Here is a 24367-nt window from a genome sequence, read left to right as displayed (position 1 = left end):
CGCGCTCCGCTGGAGGGGCGGTTGGGGAGGGCTTGCGGGGCCGGCCGCGGCGCGGGGCTCCGGGGCTCGGGGCTCGCCCCCCGCCGCTCCGGGCAGGCGCGCCTATGGCGTTTCTAAGGTGACGCTGCGCACAGCGACTTTCTCCGGCGGCGGAGGACACGCCTATGAACCCTTCGGCGACCTTCTTCGCCGGGCGCCAGGTGAGCGGCCGCCGCGGGCCCGCCGTTCCCGGGGCGAGCGGACGGCAGGCCTCGGGGCACGACGTGCATCCTGGCCGAACTCGGGGGGCTTTTAAGGCACGGTTTCCGCCTAAATTGAAAACCGCGCGCGGGTCGTCGAGGAGAAACGGGGCGTCGCGTCGGTCTCCTGACCTCCGGGGACCCTGACGTTCAGCCCAGGCGCAGGGACGAGTGCAGGGACCGGGTGCCCGCCTAACGATGACAGCGGGCGCTCGCGGAGAGGGAGCAGCCAGTGGGGGGCGGCGCAGTCATAACTCCGTTTCCGCAAAAAGTCTGGAAAGCGAACTTGCCCGAAGTGTGCATGTGTCGGTCTATACTGTGAGATGAACTTTTTTGTACACTGGGACTATTGCCGGTTTTCCGATGCTGGACTATACATGCTCTTCGCCCGCGCGCCCCTTTGCTGTGTTCCCAAGCCACTTGGTGCGCAGTAAATGTTTTGTGGCATGAATGAGTGAATTAATGAGTGGCTTACCAAAGACCGGAATTCAAGTCTTGTGATTTGGAATCCTTTGGCTCCAAATTCCATTTTCTCTGTTTATGTACTAGTGAGTAACTGTAGTTCATTCGTTATTATCTATTTACAAATCTTATTTTTCAGAAAATAGGAATGATGTAGATGAGACTCTGGTGAACTTGACTGTCTTTAAGCTAGAATTATTAAAGCAACGTGTTTTGTTTAGTTCTTTATTTCACAGATGAGGACGGAACCATATTTTGAAAGGTGACTTAATCTTAATAGCTAATGTTTGTCGAGTGCCTACTAAGTGCCAAGTACTGTCAAGCGCTTGACAGAGCTCATCTTCCACAATACACACAACTCTAAGAGGTCACGTGCTGTTTTTAGCATTTTGCCGGCGAGGAAACTATCTGCTTAGAGGAGTTAAGTAACTTGCCCAAGGTTAGAGGGTCACTAAGTGACTAATTCTGGATTCACACTTCAGGTCAGACCAGTTTCACTGCACTGGACTTTAAAATGATGTATGCTTGAAAGGAATTGTTGTAGGTAGCTTTGGTCGGTGTGAAAAGGGCATCGTGGTTATGTAAAAATGTTCATTTTTAGAGATGCATACCGAAGTATGTAAGAGTGCAATGTATTTTTTGTCAATAACAACAACAACAAAAAATTTGAAACGAGAAAATCTTCATAAGAGCAGCACCTGGGCACTGCGTGTGTGGGGGTTCATTGTGCTCTTCTTCTGTCTTCTGTGTGCGTGTGCGTGAAAATTTTCCTTTACAAAATTTATTTTCAAATAGATATGCTGAGTTTGGACCAGTCTTAATATTAAATTGTTCTTGGTAGATTGAGTATTTAAAGATGTGTTAGATGTTATGAGAATTACTTGCATTTAAACAGTACTTATTTCCATGTTTCCCTTTACTTGATCACCCCAGGATTCCTGGGCAAGGTGAGGGATAATATATTGTTGATTGATACAAGGAGAGGCTGGGTAAAGAAAAATATGCAGAAACAGGTTCATTTGTGATTAGCCAATGGAGGTTTTACAGACGGTCTGAATTTTCAAGAGTGGTGTATGTGCCATGACAAAATGATAGCCGTAGAGGGCGTAGCGGGTGTGGACGCTTGTTTTAAGTACACATAATTTTGATACCATGTTATACACAGTGAGTGAAAGTTAATTTAACTACCTTAGATTGGCAGCAAAAGAAGATATAATTATTTGAAAAATGTGCTTTGGCCGATTTATGTTATTGATTAGTTTTATTCTGCTGTGAAACCACTTTCTATGATCAGAACATCGGGTCAGAAGTCGAGATTTCCACTATCGAGAAACAACGGAAAGAGCTGCAGCTGCTCATTGGAGAATTAAAAGATCGTGATAAAGAGCTCAATGATATGGTTGCAGTACATCAGAGACAACTTCTTTCATGGGAAGAGGATCGGCAGAAAGTATTGACTTTGGAAGAGCGTTGCAGCAAGTTAGAAGGTCAGAAATGCATTCAGTAACACCCGTTGTGCACTTCTAATAGGCTAACACATTAAAATGAGAATGCTAGAGAAAGAAGATTACCTCAGCACTGTGCCTGCTGTCCTGGAGTTCCGTTTCATTGAAGAGAGGAGGACTTTGCGAACACTCACAATCAAACAAACAATGCGAATTAAAGTAGGGCAGGCAAAGCACTTAAACGTAGAAAGCGTGCTGGGTAGAGCTCCAGTTAACATGGAGTGCCAAGAGCGCGTCTTTAGGAAATTAGTTTTGAGCTAGAATATAGATAAGGATGCCACAGAACTAACCATTTCTCATGAACTGACTAAAGATTTTAAACTCTTGATATTGAATTTGATCTTAAGTATCTAACACAGTCATCTTTTAAAATGGTAGCAATCTCAAAAATGGCTTGCAAAAATTTTTTTGTTCCATATTTTAGTTCTTTTTTATTCCTTTAGTGCTGCCCTAAAGTCTGAATGTTCTATTGACACTACGTTGATACGAGAGTATTAGAGGGGAAAACACTAGATCTGTTTAATAGAAAGATAACCATACTGCACCTTTTTCTTTATATTACACAAGGATCCTGTAAATATGACAATCTAAATATGCATAAGTTTTCCATTTCTTTGAGGACCATCTGATTTTACTTTTCCCATACCCTGTCTACACGTAGATACACCTAAACACACTGTTTACTATAGTTGCATATTAGATGTAATATAAGATCACATAAAATATTTTGTGTAAACATGTTCAAGAACAAGGTAACATTATATATATATAACCATCAGTATTTGTATTTAAAATAAGGAACTTGAATAGGCATTTCGTGGAAAACTGAATGGGCAATAAATATATAAAAAGGTTCTCATTCTCATTAGTAATTAGGAAATGAAAATTAAAACCGTAGTGAGACAACATTTCACACTTACCAGCCGGGTAGAAATTATCAGGTGTCGGTAAAGGCATGGGGCCACCAGAAGGCTGTTCACTGCTGGTAAATGTGTCAGTTGGTACAACTACTTTGGAAAATCGTTTCACGGTTTCTCGTAAAGTTGAAGATACACATAACTGTTGTCCCAGCGTTTCCATCCACTTCAGTGTGCACATGAATGGCCTCAGGATCTTGTAAACCTATAGATTCTAATACAATAGGTCTGGGGCTTGAGAGTCTGCATTTCCGACAGGTTCCCGGTGATGTCAGTGCTGCTGGTCCAAGGACCACTTTGGGTAGCCGGGCTAGAGAGGAACTCCTGCAAAAACGCACCAAGATGCATGGACAGGACTATTCAGAGCAACATTGTTCATTATATCTGCAAAGTGGAAACAACCCAGTGACCATCAGTAATAGAATATAGATGGATAGATTTTGGCATAGTCATATACTGGGACATTTTATAGAAATGACAGTGTACAGACAGGGTTCCAGCAATATAGATCAATCTCAGGAGCATACTTAAGTGAAAAAAGCAGACAGAAGAATTTATAAAGTCTACTTCCATTTATAGATGGTTCCAATTAAACGATTTTTAGGGATGTGGTCATAGGTGGTAAAACTATAATAAAAAGTAAGGAAATTATTAAGATCAGAATAGTGGTTGGGAAAGTGGAAATTGGAGAGATTCTGTTCAGTAAGTGACATACAGGAGTTGCCTACAGTGTTCTATTCCTCGAATGGGGTACAGTATCACACATTTTATAATAAAACTTTGAAAAGAATTATCTTTTAAAAAATTCTTTAGCACACTTAGTTTTTAATGATGTGTTGGAAAATAATACATTTTAAGCTTCAGATCTGACCCCAAATAAATTGATGAAATTTCCCTCAGGTGAACTACATAAAAGAACTGAAATAATCAAGTCACTCACAAAGAAGGTAAAAACCCTTGAATCGAATCAAATCGAATGCCAGACGGCTCTTCAGAAGACTCAGCTCCAGCTCCAGGAAATGGCTCAAAAGGCAACTCATTCCTCCCTCCTCTCTGAAGACCTCGAGGTTGGTTTTATGTCGTGATAAGCTTCACTGCTCAAATTCTGTTTGTGTTTCAGTTATTGAAAATGGAGACTTAAATTTCTCCATTAAAAATGCGTGCGTGTGTGTGTGGGAAAGCACATCCATCCATCCCTCCGTCATCAGTCATCAGTTTCCTATCCATTGCATTGCTTCGGTTCGCTGCACAGTGCTGTTCTGTCTTGAAGAAGCTTCATTACAACCCTTTTCTAACTGTTACGCCGTATCAACAATGGGTCATTTTAGAAAGCCTTTCTCAAAGTCTGAGGTCACCATCATAAATTTTGGTAGCTTGAAATTATGCTTTCTAAAGACTTGTGTCGTAGCTGACATGATAAACAAATATCTACACATGTTAGTGGCGTGTGGAGAATAAAATCTTTAAGTCTGGTTTTTTAATTTTCAGTTCAGCTTGTCAGTCACCAGATATTTTTTGAGCTCGTGTTTATGAGAGGCACAAAAAAAGCCATTATTTTTTGTTATATTTTTCATATTTTTTTATAATGATATTAGTATAGGTCTTAGTAATATGAGTCTTATATAATTCATTGTAATAGTATAGATTTTATTTTATACCTTTAAAATTTTTTTTCAGATTACTATTCTAGACAGTTTCTGTCTCTAAAATAAGTAAAAACTATTCTAGAATCTATTGATATGTTGAATTAAAAACTGGAAATGTAACAGTCACTTGGGCTGCCATAGTGAAACACCATAGATTGGGTGGCTTAAACAACAGAAATTTCTTTCTTCATAGTTCTAGAGGCTAGAAGTCCAAGATCAGGGCGCCAGCATGGTTGGTTTCTGGTGAGGGCTCTCTTCTGTGGCTTACAGACAGCTACCTTCTTGCTGTGTATGTCCTCAAGCCATGGAGAGAGAGCAAGCAAGCTCTGTGGTGTCTCCTCTTGTAAGTGTACTATCTCATTCTGAGGGCCTCACCTGCATGACCTCATCTGAACCTAACTGTCTCCCAGAGGCCCATCTCCACATACTGTCACATTGGGGTTAGGCATATGCATTTGGGAGGATGCAATTCAGTCTATAGTGGGATGGTTTTTGTAAATTAATAAACATTATTTTTTAGGGCAGTTTTAAAGTGGAACATACAGAGATTCCTCATACATCCCCTGCCTTCCCCACACACAGCCTCCCCCCTGTGGACATTCTACACCAACCACCTCAGTGCATGCGTTGTCATCAGTGAGTCTGTACAGACCGTCATTATCCCCCAGGGTCCATAGCTTACATTCAGGTTCACTCTTGGTGGTGTGTATTCTGTGGGTTTTGACAAATGTATGATGACATGTAACCACTTACAGTGTCATACAGAGTAGTTTCACCACTTGAAAGTCCTCTGGGCTCCATTGCTCCCTCCCGCGACCCCTGGCAACCACGGATCTTTTTACTGTCTCCGTCGTTTTATTTTTCCTAGTATGTCGTACAGGTAGAATTACATAGTATGTAGCCTTTTCAGGTTGGCTTCTTTCACTTAATAACATGAATTTCATTTTCCTCCATAGAGTTATCTTTTAAAAAGCCTGATTATTTTTTCTAACCAATAAATTCATCATATACTCAATAATTATATCATATATAGTTCTATGGTTTTAAAAAAAATCTCATAAATGAGAATACCCCAATATGAAGTTCCTTCAACACAGAGTGAAAAATAAAATTAAAGGAAGACACACAGAAGTTTACCAATGCTATTTTATTTTCAGCAGAGGCAATCTCTTACTGATTCACTTTTCATTCATTTCTTTCTTTCCTTCTTTCTTGCCAACCTAGAATTATACATAAAAGGCATTAGGAAGTAGACACGCGTACAGACATTACCAATAATCCAGATGAGCAAACACAATATTGAGAGGATGCGAGAGGTAATGGGGAAATAGATATTTGTATTCCTTTTCAGTGACTGCTTACTTAGCCCACTTTATTACTAAAAAAAGCTAAAAAAAAACCCAGAAGAATGAGCACAGATTGTGGCTGATGATAGTAATGAAAGCTTTTAAATGACTCACAAATTAGTATTTATGTGTTGTTCCCTTGTAGGCTAGAAACGAAAATCTCAGCAACACATTAGTGGAACTTTCTGCTCAGGTAGGACAATTACAAGCTCGAGAACAGGCTCTCACGACCATGATAAAGCTAAAGGTAATTTCAAATAGTACTGCCTCCATTTGCTGGGGTACTTCGTAGCTTATGTAGTATAGTCACAGACATGATCTTACTTAAGTCCCATAGCAACGCAAATAGATAGAACTGCCGGTATTGCTCTCTTTGTTGAAATTCTCATTTTAGAAACGAGGGAAACAAGTTTAAAATGACTCCGAGGCCCTGAGAGAGGAGGCAGGTCTCCACTTTTGGGCCCAGATTACCTCGTTTCCTTCTGAGGCATCCATTGTGAGGTCGCACAAGGTCACTGGCCGTCAGCTGGCTGGTTGATCATTTTTCTTGGAGAGAAGACCTGTTAGCAGCCGAGCAGTTATGCGTATAGTTACTGACGTGCCATAAACAGTGACTGGCGAACGGTCTCTTCGGCCGTAACACGTGTTTGACAGCCGGCTCGTAGGGAAATGGTGGTGGCGGAATAGAACACTCATGCTGATTCATGTGTGATTTTCCCCAGCACATTCGTGTTTTCAGGTGATCAGGGGCAAGCTTTCTTAAAATTAAAGAGAAAATATTAAAAGCTTCAGAATTGCCTTTAGCCAAGTGGCGACTAGTTGAGTGGTTTCACCAACCACCACGGCTTCCGTCGTAGCGACCTGCCTGGCGAAGCTCTGAGTGTAACGAGGATGCTGAAGAGGACTGGCTTCCTGACGCATCTGTGTTGGCATTTGCTGAACTGTATTTGTGTACCCAAGAGGACTGCCGGATTTTTTGCCATTGGTCTGATCACAAAGTCCCATCAGCTTTTAAACGGTCTGTCCAGCCCCCCTTTCTCCCATGAGCCCTCCTAGTGTGAGATGTGCAGACTGCGAGACTTTTCATGATCACACATGCTAGGGCAGAAAGCCTTGTCCTCCAGCAGAGGTCAGACCTGCTGATAATAGTTATTAGTGTCTACGGCCACGCCGCCCTGAACAAGCCCGATCCCGTCTGATCTCAGAAGCTAAGCAGGGTCAGGCCTGGTGAGTACTTGGATGGAAGATCAGGTGCTGTAAAAAATAAAAAATAAGAGATTGTAAGCTGGCAAGGTCCTTACAATCTGTGAGGTCAACTAAGGGTTGCCTTGCCTAAAAAAAAAAAATTATTAGTAGGGGAGGGAGAGAACTTTCACTTAGTATTTTTATACTTTTAGGTATTGTTTGAATTGCTTTTCAACAAGCAGATACCTTTTTTTGTAATTAAAACAGTTACCTTGACACTAAGAAGTTCTGAATTGGGTAGGTTTTAAATAGGGTCTTGGAGTCATTTTAACCAGCCGAAAAGAAAGGGAGGAAGAGCAGGGCCCATGGGGTTATCTGTAATGCAGAGCGGAAGCCCCCTCAAGGGCCACCAGGCCTCCTGTTGCTCTTAGGTTTTCTTAGTTGAATTGTCTGGTCCTAAGCTTTCCATGCTGGGTCGTGTGTGGTTTCCGGGGCCAGCTGGCTAGTCAACTCCATCACTAGTTAGTTGTGTAATCGTGGACAATTTAATAGTGTCTCGTCTGTCGCGTGGGGATATAATAGTACCTCAGAGAGTTACCGTGCAGATTAAATGAATTACCCCTGAAAAATGCTTAGAATGCAGTCTGGCACACAATGACTTCTTAACAAATGTAATTTTTTCGCATCGATTAGTTGGAATTTAAAAACCTCATATAACAGTTTTCACATCTGGTTTATAGGACAAAGATATTATTGAGGCAGTCAGTCACATCGCGGACTGCTCGGGTAAATTCAAATTATTAGAGCATGCCTTACGCGACGCCAAGATGGTGGAGACTTGTATCGTGAAAGAAAAGCAAGATTGTAAGCAGAAATTGAAGACGCTTAAGATTGAAATTAATAAACTAAAAGGTAAGAAAGAGACATAAATTTAAGCATTTTGTCCTGGGAATATATTTCCTTATTCAGGTTCACTCAATCTCATGATTGAGACTAGGTCTGTTGCTGGCTTTAGGTCTTACCACGAAGTGTTCATTTTGTGTGCATAGAATTATGCTGCAATTTTTGCATTGCAAGATAAATAACAGAGTTGGGAAAACTGCATAATGCGTTATGTTTTAAAAATAATCCTGCCTTTGCCATACAGTTAGCTGTTGCCAGTACATACTTCGTAAGAACCGGCGACACTGTCCTGGTGGCTTGCAGCAGTGAGCCTTTCTTAAACGCACGCACCTGGAAGCGGGAATGGACCGGTCTCAGTTGGGCCCAGCCGGGCTGTTCATCCTGGCGCAGTTCCGCTTCCTGAGTGTCACCTCCCCACCTGTAGGCCAGCCTGGGCGCTTCCCCCGACGGTGGAGGCAGGAGCTTAAGAGAAGCACAAACTCGTGAGGACCTGACACAACCTCGCCTCCCCCTCATTCTGTTGGCCAGAGCAAGTCACATGGCTCAGCCCTAGGTCAAGCAGTAGAGAAACACCCTCTGCCCCTTGGCGGGAGGGACGAGGAACCAGCACTGACAGCACAGCCTGCCAGACTGGCCTTCCGTGCGTGGTCGGTTTTAAAATTCCTTCGGGTCCTCCTTTTCTGTTTGCATTCTCACAGTAACTGCATGATCCGTTTCTTTCTGAGTAGTGTCACTTGAAGTTTTATAACGAAGCGAAGGCCAGGTATACCAGATAGGTTAGTGCTGTGCGCTTGAGTATGGACGTAGGTGATGGAGTCAGAATTTAAATTCGTCTTCGAGGCCGGGGCGGGGCCCCACCTTCCTCAGGCTGCCGGGCTGAGGAGCTGTCTCTTTGGCCTTCCATCCGCACCCATAGCATCACCCTTTATAAATGGTCATCACGCTAGGCACGAAGACTGACTCCCACGGTGGAAAAGCACCCTTCAGGTGACAGAGCCATGCTGTGGGGGGGTTTCTTCTGCGTCCCACCATCTGTCTGTCCATCCATAGTGAGTGCCTCGCGAGGCAGCGAGCTGCTGTTGAAACTGCAAGTTTATTGTGGCCGGTTTAACCTAAAAGACTCAATCTCGTTCACATGATGCCCTGACTTGTGGCAGATAATAGGTTTTGTCTCCATTTGTGGCTCTATTTGTGACTGCAGCCGTAGTCATACTGTAGGCCCTTTGATGTCGGGGACCGACCCTTTTCTTCAGATCTACAGTTAGTGGCACAGCTCCTGGGTACATTATAGGTGTTTGGTAAATATTTACTGGATGCTATGTATACGTAGGTGAGATAGTCAAGTAAAAAGTCTGTTTCATCAATATTTATGCCTTATTTCAGAAATTGAATGTCCATTAAACTATTTTTTTTAAGAAAAGCAGTAATAGATGGTAGACTAGAGAGAGGGACAGAGACTCATTTCGTTTGGGTGGACTGAAATGTCTTCGAAGAGAACATTTGAGCTGAAACTTAGAGATAGTAAGAACCAGCCATATGGAGATCTTGGTCAAGAACCTTCCAGGCAGAAGGGGCAGAAAATGCAAAAGCCCCAGTGGTGGGTTTCGAGGTTGGGACACGTCCCAGGAACAGAGAGGAAGAGGGAGCATGAAAGGCAGGGCCAGGCCGCGCAGGGCTGACGGTGAGTTTGGGTTTCGCCCTCAGCATAACAGAGAGGTGACGTGAGCAGAGCCCCATTGCTCTGGGGACAGCGGGCGAGGCTGGAGCAGGGAGGCCAGTGGGCAGCGCTAGGCACGCAGGGAGATGTCGGATGCGGGCGCGTATGGACTGACATTCATGGGACTTTGGATTAACTGGGAGGGTTGCTGAGGTCATGCGAGGCATTCATAGTGTGTATTCTCTTAGGAACTGCTATTTATCTGAGGACTTTTTTTTCCTTCTATTTATGAAGAGGATCTAAATGAAAAGACAACAGAAAATAATGAACAACGAGAAGAGATCATTCGCCTCAAGCAAGAGAAAAGTTGCCTGCATGATGAATTGGTTTTTACTGGTAAAAATAGATAATTAGTTGAAGTGATTAAATAGTTATATATTTGCGACCTGAACTTTCTACAGTACTACTATGACAGACTAAATATATACACATATATTTTAATACCCTTTAGATACGGGGAGGGCCCAGGCAGGGGATTTGAAAGCGGTTATCATGCCTCCTAGTTAACTGCTTCCTCTTCTCTAAAACGAGGGTCTGCCTCCCTCCCAGATCAGGTGTGTGACTGTCCTTCTCACTAAAAATTCATTAAAAAAGAATCTTATGAATCAAAGGAGGAAGGATGTTTATACCTTTGCAAATACTATGTAAAAATTAGCAATTCAACATTTTTCCTGTTTTGCAAATCGATTGCCTATAATTATTACAGTTGGAAAAATACTCATGTGTTACATCAGAGTGACCGTAAAGTAATAACGTTGGGGGTGAATTTTTTTCATGCTATAAAAGCAAGTTTATCAGTAAGGTGTAACTTAGGCCCCGTCCGATGAACGTAGAAGTTGCATTTCATACCCCCGCCCCCCCCACATTCCCTCACGCTTCGTCCTCTTCCCGCCCACTTCAGTGTCTAGAATTTCCGCTAGCGAAGCCTCTCCTTTTTCTGCTCCCAGCTGGATATCACTAGTCTGTAGATCTCTTCTCTGTCCCTGCCAGCCACGAAGACTTTCTTCGGCTTTTTGGTAGTTTGTATTAGGAAAATAATAGATTTGGAGGTAAAATTCCAAATAGAATTAAATGAACATTTTGGGGGTCTACACCTACCCTCAGTGCCTCTCCTTATAGGAAGAGAATACATTTCTATAAGTTAGAGGGCAAAATGTAGTGTTCTATTAAAATTTTTTCAAATAAAATGAGTTCCTAATTTAAATCTCATGTATTTAAAGGATGCATTTTCTACCACTAGAGGCCACTATTTCCATTATTTTTAGGATCGCTTTGTCTCAGTAATATTGCTAAAGAGAGAGAGACAGACAGAGACAGAGACGGAGACGGAGACAGAGAGATAGAAGATATATATGTATTAGTAGCTTCAGAGCTGAGTCCAAACACCTTTGGGTCAGCATTTGTGTGCCAGGCACTCTTTTAGTTGCTAAGAAGCTCACAGGCCCAGAGAATTCAGTGCTATACAAATGCTGTGAATAAAACGCTGCCAGAGGTCAGAGGAAGAAACAGTGTCTTTTCTTTTTGATTCACCATTTTTTGCTCATACATTCTCTTATGTGTGACCAGGTAAAATATATAGAATTTATTACATAATACTATAATGAATCCATTTTGCGAAATAACTTTTTTTATCAATTCCTAAGCTGATTTCTTAAACATCTTTTCTATTCATACCAGTGTCTCAAAACAATTTTTGTGTATTTAAATTATAAAAGTGAGTTAAACCTAAAAATAATATTAAAAGGTTTACCATAATAATATACTGTCAGGTGCTATGGCTAAAAAGTAAGACATTTTAGTTGAAGTTGGAAGATGTCCTAAAAATGTACTTTTAAGATCAAAACTCTTTTTCCTCTTGTTGAAGACGAAGTGCTTCCCAGAGGCTTAAGGACACGTTTCATTTGTACAGATGCTTACAAGAAGTTTGCAAATGAAACGGCGATAGTAGCTTACACTTCCAAGGGCCCGACAGCCCTGAGGTGAGGCCCTCTGAGACCGAGTGGCCTGCCTGAGGTCTCCTGGTCAGTGAAAGGCAGGGCCTTGAGCAGAATTTGGCCGGGTCCAGACCTCAGTGCTGTCTCTCTTGGGCTGCGTGCTCGGGCAGGTATCGGCAGAGAGTTCCAGACCCCTTTGTGTTCTCCGACAGTCCACTTTGATCTCTCAGCTACACCCAGCCGGGTAGAAAAGTATGTGATCTTGGAAAACAGTTTATATTTACAGTGGAATTGCCTGTTACGCAACAGTAGATTATTCTAAAGTTAGAGATTAAGGCAAAACTCAAATATATTTAAGATTAGTCTTGAACGCCTGATAAAGTGGTTGGCTTTTGTTTAGGGAGCGTGCTGCATCCAAAACAAGTCTCTGAGGACTAAGAGTGCACGCAGCGGGTCACGGTGCCGTTAACACGAGAGGCGCGTGGACTCGAGACCAGCTGACACTCACAGATGCGCTGTGGGCATCACTTCCACTGTCCAAAGTAGCTGCGCTTCCTTTTTAAAATTTTTCCTTCGTGCATATGATCGAGTTCACATCAGCTAAATACAACTCCGTATAAATAATGCAAGTCCACCACCTATGTCTGCTTTCGTTATGGTGTTGACGCAATTAATGCAAAAAAGTTCAGAACTGAATAGAAAAGACATAGTCGTTTGAACCTGGCACCGCGGCCTTCACTGAGCTTTCCACGTTCTCCGTCGTGTGCACAAGGACTACCTTTAAAGTCAAACAAGCTGCAGACCCAAGTCGGAGGTTGTGTGACTGTGTGTGTGTGTGATTTTGCCCAGATCCTTCCCACTCTTCCTGGTCTCCTGTGGCCACCAGCAAACACTGCAGAATTGCTGTCCAGGTGGAGTGACAGTCTGTAGCAAAGCACATGCCTTTGTCCTGAAATAGTTTTTGTACTGTTCCAAATGTAATGTGATAAAGATAAATATTTTTATTCTTTTTCATCCATTACAGAAATGACATGTGAAAACAGTGTTTTATGAAAAACTATAGATATAAGATGTAAATTTTGATTTAGATTTTATCAGATTTACTTAAAACTGATTCATGTAATTAGAGGGTCATTTTACACGTTTAGTTTGAACTTCTTGTAAAGATTGATTTTTAAAGTGAAGCATTTGTTGACTTCTCACTTCTATATGAATGAAAAGATTTCTCCTTAAGAGTAATATTAATATTTTTTTGGTACAAGTCTTCGTATAGCAAGCACTTCAGATTCTTTCCTTTCTGTGGATTTTCATTTACCAAGTTATGAAACTTTTTAAAATACCGATTTCTCGTTTCCCATTCTAATAATAGTGAAGTGTCCGTGTTTCAGCAAAATGTTTGTGGTCTTTGTAAAAGAGTGAAGATTTTAAAAGAATATATCTCTGTTCTGTCTCTTTGAACTAAGAAATTGAAAGTAAAACGTTTACTAAATGGAATTCTGAATCTGAATCACCTATCAGGTAAAAGGAGTTTTTAAAGAAATAGGAAGTCTTTAAAAGAATGCTGGGCTTTTTTCATTAAAATGGAAATACCGGTTATCTGCCTGTGGGGACCCCACAGGTACAAACATCATCGGTTTTGGTCAGTGAGAACACATAGGAAGGGCCAGATTGTGAGATTATATCAGGCTGACTGGCCTATTGGTAAAAATAGTGATTTTTGCCCCTTGTACTGTTGATTTTTTTCTGTCGGTAGAGGTAATATGTTTGGATTTTTACAACGAAAATACATTCATAAGTTACCTGTGCAGTGTGAAAAAAACTAAACTTTAAAGTAATATGTATATATTTTAAAGATTTAAAATCAACCTCTCCCTCCCCAGAAGAAGAGAGGAAAATAATTGTCATTCATCCTCCCATCCAAATATAACTTTTTAATGTGTTGGCCTCCTTGCACCCCGACTTTTCTATGCATGTGTGCATCCATGCATACATACAAGCACACACGTGTACCTTGGTCATAGAGTTGATACAACTTTGAGTCCTTTTTTGACTTAGCATTAAATGTATTACAAAAGTTTTCAGATTGGATGAAGGATTTGGTTAGAATCACGTTTCACAGCTGTTCTCAGCCATCCACTTCGCTATTTTTAAATTCAGGAACAAGGGGAAAAGAACGTTAGCCAGGCATTAAATTGTTGAAAATGAAGAAGCTTGTGTCGATAGGGCTGATGAAAAATATTTTAATAATATTTATTCTTCAATAGCAGAGAGAGAAAAACGGAAAGATGAGTTACTTGATATTGCAAAGTCAAAGCAGGAACGCACGAACGCAGAACTGCATAATTTGAGACAGGTGCGTCTCCAGTTATATTTTGCTATTAGGTGGGAAACATTTACAAAGAAACATCAAATTAGGAAAAGTGTGTGTCTGTTGATTTTGTTGATGGTGCTTCTGGAGCCCTAACTACATTGAACGCGTGTCACTTTTAGCTTAGCAGATAAGGTCTTGTTTATGGTAATTAAAGGTTAGGAGACCAGTTAGACTAACAAATGTCAGTGTTAACGTAGGAAAAATAAAAGCAAAAACATTTAGCCTGTTTCTCTAGTCATTATCTGGTCTGACTGTTTAGAATTTGAAAGTACCAAATTATTGGCTCAATTTAGTTTTAGTGTTACATTTATATTCATTTATCAATATCTGTGGCAGATTTATGTAAAACAACAGAGTGATCTGCAGTTTCTTAATTTCAATGTGGAAAATTCTCAGGAATTAATACAGATGTATGACTCAAAGATGGAGGAATCAAAGGCCCTGGAATCCAGGTAATCTTAGGAAGATCTGTTAATACAACCTTGTATTTTATTCCATCATTCAGTCAGTATTTGTTAAGCACTTACTGTGGGCCAGCACCTGCTACCAACCCCTCTGTGACATACGTGCGCTCATGATGATCATTCTCCTGGGTGGTGGCCAGGCCTGGGCTTAGAGTTTTAGGCACGATCCTAATCTAGCCACTTGATAACAGAAATTCGTTAAACATGATCGTGTGTCTGTCGTGTAGGAGGCTTTGAGCTAAAGTAGAACTCCAGGGATGAATCATTTATTCATTCATTCAGCTCTCGCAGTGTTATAGGCACTGGGCTAGAAATAGGGAAAGACACAGAGGACAGGCACGTGCCTGGAAGAAGGGGTGTGCTGGAGCGGGGCTCTCAGCTCTGTGCTCGCCTTGGCTTTCCTCGTCCCAGCTGCTGGAAGGAGATGTCCCTTCCCCACGATGAGCCGTGTGTGAATTAAATGGGTTTCTCTAAAATTAAAACAGAAATATCTGTGGCATGGTTTGGTTTAACAGGCACGTGGCTGTCCCACAGTTAAATTCGGTCCACTTTCCCAAGGGGTCATGGGAAGGAACGGGGCTTCGGGAAGTTCCCCGCGGCTGCCGTGACTGCCCAGCCTGCCCCGGCCTGACGGCGGCTCCTTGGCCCACGAGTCCGTGGTTCCTGCAGAGGGATCCGCGGGGCGAGGGCTGGTGCAGACGGCGTGACGGCGGGTCCAGCACTTCTCTTCCCAGGCTTTGTGCTGGGGTTGTCACACGACGCTCTGTGTCCCACATCATAGGCACCAGGCCAGATCAGAATACCTGGATCCCCAGGACATGAAAAGCTTCAAAGGACAATTTATTAAAAGATTCATCACATTTATGTAGTACCCTTAAATTTTACTTTATGCACATGTGTCATTTTTACTTTAAACCATCTTTCAATATATAGCTACATAAATATCAGCAGATGAATGGGATGGGCATGAATGCAGAGTGGTAAACACATTCGGCACTGTCCAACTCTCTCTTTGTACCTTGAGTCCATTATTTTTCAGTGCTGACTTTACCTATATTTACTGTGAGATAGAATTGGGAAGGGAAATATCAGATCGATCAGTAAGTATTTACTTAATATTTCTTAAAGCCGGTCCTAGGTGCCGGGATGATTAAAAAATGGCCTCTCTATATAAAAACAGTCTGTTGAGAAGACAGGACCTGTACATGAAGCAGTGAGCAATATAGCTGTAATAGGAAATTTGCTGTGTGGTGGCTTAGGTAACACATAGAGTCAGGTGATGACTTGTGGTGAGACCATAGGCACCGTGGGAGGCGGGTGGATGCGTGGGCTCAGCACTCAGGACTTCTGAGGGGGTCAAGCTGAAACTGGGCTCTGAAGAAGGAATGAATATCCTGTCATTTCATTTCAGACAAATGGGTCTTTTTAGGATTTAGCTCAACTAATGGGGTTTGGTTGAACTATTTAGAATGATGGTGTCAAGTGTATCTTAATAACTTCCATTTTTTTATAATGCCACCATAGCAGAGACATGTGTTTATCAGACCTTGAAAATAACCACTCAAAAGTCGATATTAAGAGGGAGAAAAAGCAGAAGTCACTGGTTAAGGACCAAAAATTTGAGACCACGTTGTTTCAGCAAAATAGGGCAGACAAGAACTCTTGTGACGTGTGCCAAGAGAAGAAGCTACAGGTTAATACTTCATTTGGGGAAAAAAGTGTAATTGCTCTCTCGTCTCTGTTTACAAAAAACTTAATGGAGAAACCGAAGTCTTGGTCTCTGGGAGGAAAACTCCAGATCGAACCCGAAAACAAAAGTACGTTGTGTAAGGTCCATGCAAAATTACCAAAAGGTATTGGAATTGGGATTCAGAACGAAGACAAACAGCTCTCGGACATGTCAACTTTTTCTGATGAAAAGCAGTGGCACGATGTCAATGTGTACCTGGGCTTGGCCAGCTGCTCTGCTTCAAAACAACCAGAAAAGCTTGATGCTGAATATCAAGATCATGTGGAAAGATCTGGAGTTTCCTGTTGCCAAAAAAACGAAACCTGTTTGGGTGAAAACGACCTGTGCGAATCCCAGTGCTGCCACCCCAGTAACTTTGTCATCGAAGCCCCAGGCCAAATGTCCGACATGGAGTGGATGAGTATTTTTAAGCCTTCGAAGCTGCAGAGAATTGTGCGGCACAAGTCGGTGTGCACTTGTTCAGAAGCTGCCTGTGGGACGAAATACAACTCTTCCACCAGGTGAGTGACGCGCTCCTCCGTCGCCCCCGGGGAGCCCACAGTGTTTAGGAACGCTAAGGGCATTCGAGACCACGTGTTCCTCTCCCCACCGCGGCGCAGGCTGTTGGGTTTTGAGTGCGCAGAGACGGGTCAGGCTCCAGGGCAGCTTCTGAGGCAAAGGTTTTGCTTAAAAGCAAAGCCTGTTGGCGTGAGTTGGGTAAATATGTTTTATTTAAAACCAGACAGGGAGTCACTTTACAGAGTGGAATGCTCTTCCTTCCCCAGCCCCCACCCGGTGGTTCTGGACTGATAAGCCGGACACGTCACCCTGAGCCCCGTGGGCATTTCTCTTCACCTCACACTCTTACCTGTCCATGTGCTCTGCCTCCGTGTTCACTGCGTCTCTCTCAGACTTGCTTTGTAAAGTCATGCAAGAGAAAGAATACTTGTACTTGACAAGCTGCTAAAAGTTGCTGATTTTTTCTAAGAAGAAACCAGATTAGTTATTACCATGTGCTTCATTGTTCAGGCTCATTTTATTGTTAGAATGGCTGAATTTTGTGGTCGGGTGACACTATAAAAATGTGATTTTTAAATAAAACCCAGCTCTTCAATCTTATATTACAGAAAGGACAAAGTTTCTATATTGAGGTCCGTATTGTGATCATCACTCTGATTTTTGTAGGACTTCATGATTAAATTTTTTTTTTTTTGCATTCATATTATTTGGATTGTTCTTTGTCCTTTTTAGAAGCCTGAGTAATTTAAAAATCATACAGATAGTTATTCTGTTAGTTGCAAAATTTAAAAAAAATTGTTTATCACACTAAAAGCTGTCTATTCATATCTGGTTTTAAAGACCTTCTGGAATTGTAACCTCCGGTAAGGCACAACCACATGTACTTCACCACTGAAAAGAACACGCATAAATTAAGGGAAAAGCTTGTGTCAGAAAGTTTTAAGAGCTTGGTGGACAAATAGTAAATTTCATGTATGAGAGGAATCCAAATTTAAACTCGGAGTTCCCTTTCAAGACCGTTTTTACCTCCCTGGCTTGAAATAATCCAAGCGACTTCTCGCTGTGCCAGCAGAGGCACCTGCCAAGGCCTCGGGTGACAAGTGCTTGATTAAGTAGAAGAGATCCTTCTGTTTTCCTATTTTGCCTTAGATTATAAGAAGTTGTGTACCCACTTTTTTATCTGACTAACGTGTTCACCTCTGGACCGCCGGTCTGTCTGACAAACAGGGTTACCTGTGCGGGGAGCCACCACGCAGCCTCTTCCCAGGCGGCCCCAGGTTACGTGTGGGGAGGAGGGGGGAGGGCCCAGCAGCTGTGCCTCCGCAGCCTTTGCCATTAACTCTGCTTCAAGCCCGGACCTTAATCACGTAGCCGGAAGCTTGGCCACACATAACACGGAGAAACTATAGAATTAATGAGCCACAACAGCGCCACTCTGCTTTTACGAAAGGACTTCCAAAATCCATTAATGAGATTCCATCTCACAAACCAAAAACCTGCAGTTGTCACATATTGTTAATTTTTTTTCTCCTTTTTTTGGGTGATCCTGTCCCTTAAACCTCTCTGTCTCTCTCTTTTTTTGGAGGGAGAGGGAAATTCTCTATCCTGTGATTACCCTTTAACTTAAGAATTTTGTTCCGCATTCATTTATAATATTCTACTCAGACATTCTATTCAAATCTGTAATGTTCTTCTCAAGCTTGAGCTTCTTCATTAAAAAGGAAAAACAATTCTTCTTGTTGTGTTGAGATACTTTTAAGTTTAAGCATACCGGTGATGTGCGTTTGATATTGTTTTAAGGTGTCTGTTTTTGTTTGGTTTTATTATTCACAGTGAGCTAATTGCCATCCAGCATTCCCACTGTTTGGGCTCTTTAAAATCGGCCTTGAGAGAGGAGGAGAAGCTGGTGGAGGCAGAGTCCTCTTCTGACAGAAAGAACTCACCGAAGATTTTGTTAATCAACAAAGACACAGCACTGCCTAGTGAGAAGGTTTGTGTTTCACTTAGAAATACCCAGCTTATTCCAGCAAGACTTGTCCCCAACACGCTTTTAATTCTCCTGCAGCCCTTTTGTTAGTGTGCTTAATTTTGGCCATTTTTCAGGTTTTTTTTTTTTTTAAGTTATAGGACTTTATAGTATTAATATCCTATAGATTAGCTCTAGGCAAGATGTCCAAGAAAAACGAAGACTATAACAAGCAATCATGCACCTACATTCAGATTGAACATGTTTACATTTTGTCACATTTCCTTATTTTTCTTGTTAGAGAGAGAAAATGTTACAAAGTGTAAGGCCCACATCCCGTTCTCCCCATGCCCCCTCCTCACGCCACTTGGCCACTATTCTGAAGTTGCTTCCATGCTTATTTTTATACTTGCACTACATAAAATTATATGCTTAAACATTATATAATATAGTCATTCTGTGTATATTCAAAATGGACATGATGGTAAAATACTATATCCTTTTGCGGTGTGACTTTTCCAACTGTGTCAGTCTTCTGTGACATTTATCCATGCTGACACTTGCAGACCTAGTCTCTTCGTTTTGATCGTTGATTGACACGTAGCCCATGGGTGGAATAAACCACAGTTTGTCCACCCCCCTACTGACGGGCACTGAGGTGTTTCTACATTGTCACTGTCGTGAGTCAGCCAGTGTCTTCATCATACACGAGGCCGTCACTGCAGCTCTTTAAACAAAGGAAATAAGTTCAAGTCAACTTAATTCCTTTTGGTGTTATTTTGGGAAGATATCTGGCTTTGAAATCAGCCTGATCTGAGTTCGAATCCCCGTTTTGCTTTGTCTTAGCTCAGTGACCTTGGTAAAGTTATTGAATCTCTTTGAGCTTCAGTTTCTTCATCTGCGGTTGCGCGGTGATGACATCACACAGTTGCTTGCCTTACATGAGGTGTCGTTGGACCTGGTCCTTAAAGGGTATTTTTTGAGTGTTAGTTCTCTTTGTTAAAAATTCATCATTACCAAGTGTTGCTAGGATCTGGAGCAGTTGGGACTTTAATTCACTGGTGGTGGGACTTGTTCGTGAATGTTCAAGCAGCTTTACTGTAATAGCTAAAAGAACTGGAAGCAACCAAAATATACATCAAAAGTGAATAAACTGGTATATCCATACAATGGAGTCCTTCTCAGCATTAAGAAGTGAGCTGTTTATACACATGCAACATGGGAGAATCTCAAGATAATTATGCTGAATGAAAGAAGCCAGACAGACAAAAGTATGAATGCGTTTATATAAAATTCTAGAAAATGCAAACAAATCTGCGGTGACAGAAAGCAGATCAGCAGTGGTCTGGGAATGGGGGGAGGGGCTCAGGGCAGGAGTTCCAAAGGGACAGCGGTGTGACGGACGTGATCGCTGTTCACGTGGGCACGGTTTCAGGGGTGTGTGTGCGCATGTGGTTAAACACAGCTAATCGTGTGTCACTTATACCCCAACGCTGTTAATGTTTTAAAAGCTACAACTAGGAGGAGAAATATTAGCTATTACCTTTTGTAGCTCTGGTTTGTCAGTGTGTGCACCTGTTTTTCTGAGGCAGCATGTGGCATTGCATGCCTGTGGTGTCCATGCATACGCGCGCGTGTGTCTGCGCGTGCGTAGTCTGTATTTATTCATTGGCAGACATTTATGAAACATCTTCTGGATCCAGTGTATTGATCATTGTTCATGGAAAATTAGAAATTAACTTTTCTTAGTGAAAAATTAGTCTCAGTGCTTTTGAGAGTAGTCGGCATGCTAAAAATTCAGATCTTAAAGTTGAAAACTAAAACTGAGGCATATTTCCACATATTTTTAATAGCTTATAAGGCTTTAGTGTTAAAGTTTCACTTTGCCCGTATTCTGACATGCTAATTATGGCTTTGGTAAGTTGATTTAGGAAAGCTAAACAATGCCTAGGATTCTTTTATCACATGGATATTACTTAATTAATTGTCGCAAGTTCTGTTTAAGTCAAATTGTTTAGCCAAATAGGCGCTAACAAATAAATGGAATTTACTTATTCTAGTATTTAATGTCCTGCTTTGATACATAATAACCTAAAGTCACAGAAATGTTAATGAATAGTTACCATTTGTGCGTATTACATCGTATTTGTAAACGTAAACATTTAACACTACTTCTCGATTTCAAGAACCCTAAATTGTGTTGTCTTCCCAGGACGATTTTTCTCCCACCAGCAAGCTCCAGCGTTTGCTGGCCGAGTCTCGTCAGATGGTCACAGATCTGGAGCTGAGCACCCTGCTCCCCATCAGCTCCGAGGCTCTCAGCAGCAGCGCCAAAAACGTACGTGGTCACTTTCCCTTTGACCCCTTCTGTGGTATCTGATTACTCCTCTGAGCTCCCGAGTGCAGATACCATGCTGCATTGATTACGTTACTCTGTGGAAAGTCTTGATATTGTGTAGTATACGTCCTCTACTTTGTTTTTCTTTTGCAAAATTGTTTTGCCTATCCTAGGTCCTTTGCAGGTCCACAGCAATTTTAGAATCATTTTGTCAGTTTTCAAAAAATGCACTCTAATATAGTGATTTCACTGAATCTATAGATCACTTTGGAAAGAATCGATATCTGTGAACAGAGTATATCTCCATTAATTTACGTCTTCCTTCATTTCTCTTGACCATATTTTGTAGTTTTCATTGTAGGGGTCTTGCACATCTTTTGTTAAATTTATTCCTAGTATTTTGTCTGTCGATGCCATTATACATGTTATTTTAAATTTCATTTTCAAGTTCGTTGATGATATAAACTACAGTTGACTTTTGTAATTTGCATCTTTGCTAAATTCACCTATTCTAGTAGATTTTCTATAGATTCTTGGGATTTTTTACATAGACAATCATGTAATTTGTGAATATAGAATTTCTTTTTCAGTCTTTATGCCTTATTTCTTTTTCTTACATTATTGCTCTGGCTAAGACCTCCAGATATGTGTTGAATAGAAACTGAGAGCGGACATCCTCGGCTTGTTCCATGAAATCCTCTCTGGTGGCATTTTTTGCTTAGCTCGTCTTCACATTGGCCTTTTGTTAGGTTCAGAGTTCCATGAATCAGTTTCTGTGTGACACAGGTGATCTGAAACTAGGATATTCACCACGTTAGAATCAACAGGTTCATTGCCACAAGCCTCAACAGGTAGTTGCTTGCCTGTTAAATTACACCACACCTCTTATATATTTACATGTTAATTTTACAGAAAACAGTATAAATCACACACTGCTTATTATAGGTGAGGGAAGACGTCTCCTGCACGCACACCACGTGTGCCATATAAGTTTTTCTAAGCAGAAACCGGTAGGGACTTTGCAGTGCTTTCTAGGAAGGTTTTTTCTTGACAAACTCTCATTGAGCCATTAGTGAATCGATTTATTTACTTTGGAGCTGAAGTATTTTAAGTATTGGTAAGCTTTTATTTTTTTCTTTAACACCTTAATTGAGGTATAATGTCCGTACCATAACGTTCCCCCGTTAGAAGTGTACAGTTCAGTGGTTTTTGTATCGTTACACAGTTGTGTGACTATCACCATAATCGATTTTAGAACATTTTTATCATCCCACAAGAAACTTTGTCCCCATGAGAAGTCCTCGCCCCATTCCTCCTCCCCACGGACCCTGGCCACCACTAGGCTACTTCCTGTCTCTATGGATTTGTTGGGCAGAGATTTCGAATCAGTGTTTGTTGACTAGAATTCAGGGAATCTATAAATTCCGATGGGAGTAAAAATTACACTTAAGTTTACTTTTATTAACCTCTAATTGAAAATTAGCACTTCTTTCAATTTGAATATGGGAAACAAGCCATAATAGAACATAATACCTGTGACTTTGTCACTAGTAGTGACCACAGATGGTTTCGTTTCGCATTATAGTTATTGCAGATATCTTAAAATATGATTTCTACTTAACACTACCTCACAATTACAGAATATTAGACTTGCTGTTAGAACTTATTAATTTATGTATTAATAAAGAGGAGCATGTGTTATTATATCTCAGCCTTGTTTAGTATTTTGATAACCACAATAACTTATGCTACAATACAGCATAGACCCGGTTTCTAAGAATCACTGCAGAATGCAAAATGCATGATAAAAACCACACGGCTTACAGGAAAAAATGGGGTTAGGAGCATGACACTCAAAAACTTTGTCAGTGAATCATTTTTTAAAAAAGACAGGAATGTAACCAAAATGATAGGACAGTTTCATACGTGTTAAGTGGTTAAGAAATACGTAAATACTGCAACAAATATGGTGTTTTACCTTGAAAAAGACCTGAAGTTTGCATTGGGGAGGTTCCAGCCTGTGATTGATTGGGAGGTGGGAGGAGGAGGGGCATCAGAGAGGATGTGGATGGATGTGTGTCCTCACACACCGGGGAAGCTGGGGGCCGTGCGCGCACACGTGTTGTGTTCCTCCAAGGCATAGCTGGCTCAGCCCAGCTGGCTGCAGTCCACCTACTGTTTTTCGTGGACAAAATCGCACACAAACAAATGCAAACTTCACTTGATGCTCAAATTGTTCCCTAACATATCTGATGTGTTGGAACAAATTCGCAGTTTCGCAGCAAGCGTTATAGCGGAAGTGACTTTATTTCAGTACAGTCCGTCTGACAGACTCCTACTCATCCTCCTGGCCTCGGGCTCTTCTCTTAACCGCGTCTTCAGGGTTTTATGTGAAATTCCTGTCTTGAGATCCAGTCAGTATCTCCCTCGCTCTTGTCCTCAGCGTAGTTCTGTGTCTATGTGTTTGTGGACGAATCTCCATCAGAGCACATGTCACAGCACATGGCAGCTGATGACATTCGCTTCCCCCGCCCCTCTCCCGGCCCCTTAAGGAGCCCCTCGTGCTCGTCCTGGTCTCCCGAGCACCCTCTACAGAGTAATGTTTTTGAATGGAACAGATAGGAAAAGTGAAGGAAAAAGGCAAAACAGTGACCTCAGGTATAGACTCAAAAACCACGAAAGCTGTTGGAGTGTGGTAAAAACTTGGCTTAAGAGATTTTTTGAGCTACGAAGACCCAGAAGAGATATCTCATCTCAACCTTTCATTTTACAGGTGAGGAAGAGTGATTAAATCTCCTGTTTAACATTCCACAGCTAGAATCAGATAATCATTTAGTTGGAAAAAATATTGGCTCCAGATGTAATATATTTTCCAGTGGATTATCAAGTGATTCTGGAAATGTTGGGGAAATAACATAAATCTACTTGGCAGTGCACTTTACAAACTCCTCCCCTCCGGTCCTTTGAACTGGGTATATATAGCTAGTTACAGAAAAAGCAAGTCATTTTGTATAAAATCCTTAATTTTGCAATATGGAACCAGAGTAAAGTTCCGAGCAGCCCGTCTGCTTCATTAGGGTTTTGCCATCTGTTGCTGGGGATAAGGGTCTTATTTTACAGCCTTTT

At 41.6% G+C, this 24367-nt stretch overlaps 1 protein-coding gene across 3 annotated transcripts; it reads left to right on the top strand.

Moving 5' to 3' along the window:
• CCDC62 (coiled-coil domain containing 62) lies at positions 1 to 21644 on the top strand. Of its 3 annotated transcripts, none has more exons than XM_039879323.1 (11): positions 1 to 200; positions 1996 to 2188; positions 4024 to 4190; positions 6261 to 6362; positions 8041 to 8212; positions 10155 to 10256; positions 14122 to 14207; positions 14562 to 14677; positions 16214 to 16939; positions 18771 to 18927; positions 21116 to 21623. In XM_039879323.1, exons 1-11 carry the CDS (start codon positions 165 to 167, stop codon positions 21281 to 21283), a joined length of 2025 nt encoding a protein of 674 aa, XP_039735257.1. In that variant the 5' UTR covers positions 1 to 164; the 3' UTR covers positions 21284 to 21623. The 3 variants fall into 3 exon arrangements, with proteins under 3 accessions (XP_039735257.1, XP_039735258.1, XP_039735256.1); XM_039879322.1 differs by having other exon boundaries at positions 2 to 200; positions 14119 to 14207; positions 21116 to 21621; XM_039879324.1 differs by lacking the exon at positions 6261 to 6362 and having other exon boundaries at positions 14119 to 14207; positions 21116 to 21644.
• The last annotated feature ends 2723 nt before the right edge of the window (positions 21645 to 24367 follow it).

The sequence above is a fragment of the Pteropus medius genome, unplaced genomic scaffold (assembly GCF_902729225.1).
Source record: "Pteropus medius unplaced genomic scaffold, Ma_sr-lr_union100, whole genome shotgun sequence".
Classification (NCBI taxonomy): domain Eukaryota; kingdom Metazoa; phylum Chordata; class Mammalia; order Chiroptera; family Pteropodidae; genus Pteropus; species Pteropus medius.
The sequence above is the reverse complement of the archived record's forward strand: the minus strand, read 5'-3'. Positions and strand labels throughout refer to the sequence as shown.

Excerpts from the sequence above, each read along its gene's own strand:
- CCDC62 (XM_039879322.1), top strand. The coding sequence starts at position 165 with ATGAACCCTTCGGCGACCTTCTTCGCCGGGCGCCAG. Across the intron at positions 4,191-6,260 it reads TCCTCTCTGAAGACCTCGAG|GCTAGAAACGAAAATCTCAG; the intron begins GTTGGTTTTATG and ends GTTCCCTTGTAG. Across the intron at positions 6,363-8,040 it reads CGACCATGATAAAGCTAAAG|GACAAAGATATTATTGAGGC; the intron begins GTAATTTCAAAT and ends TCTGGTTTATAG.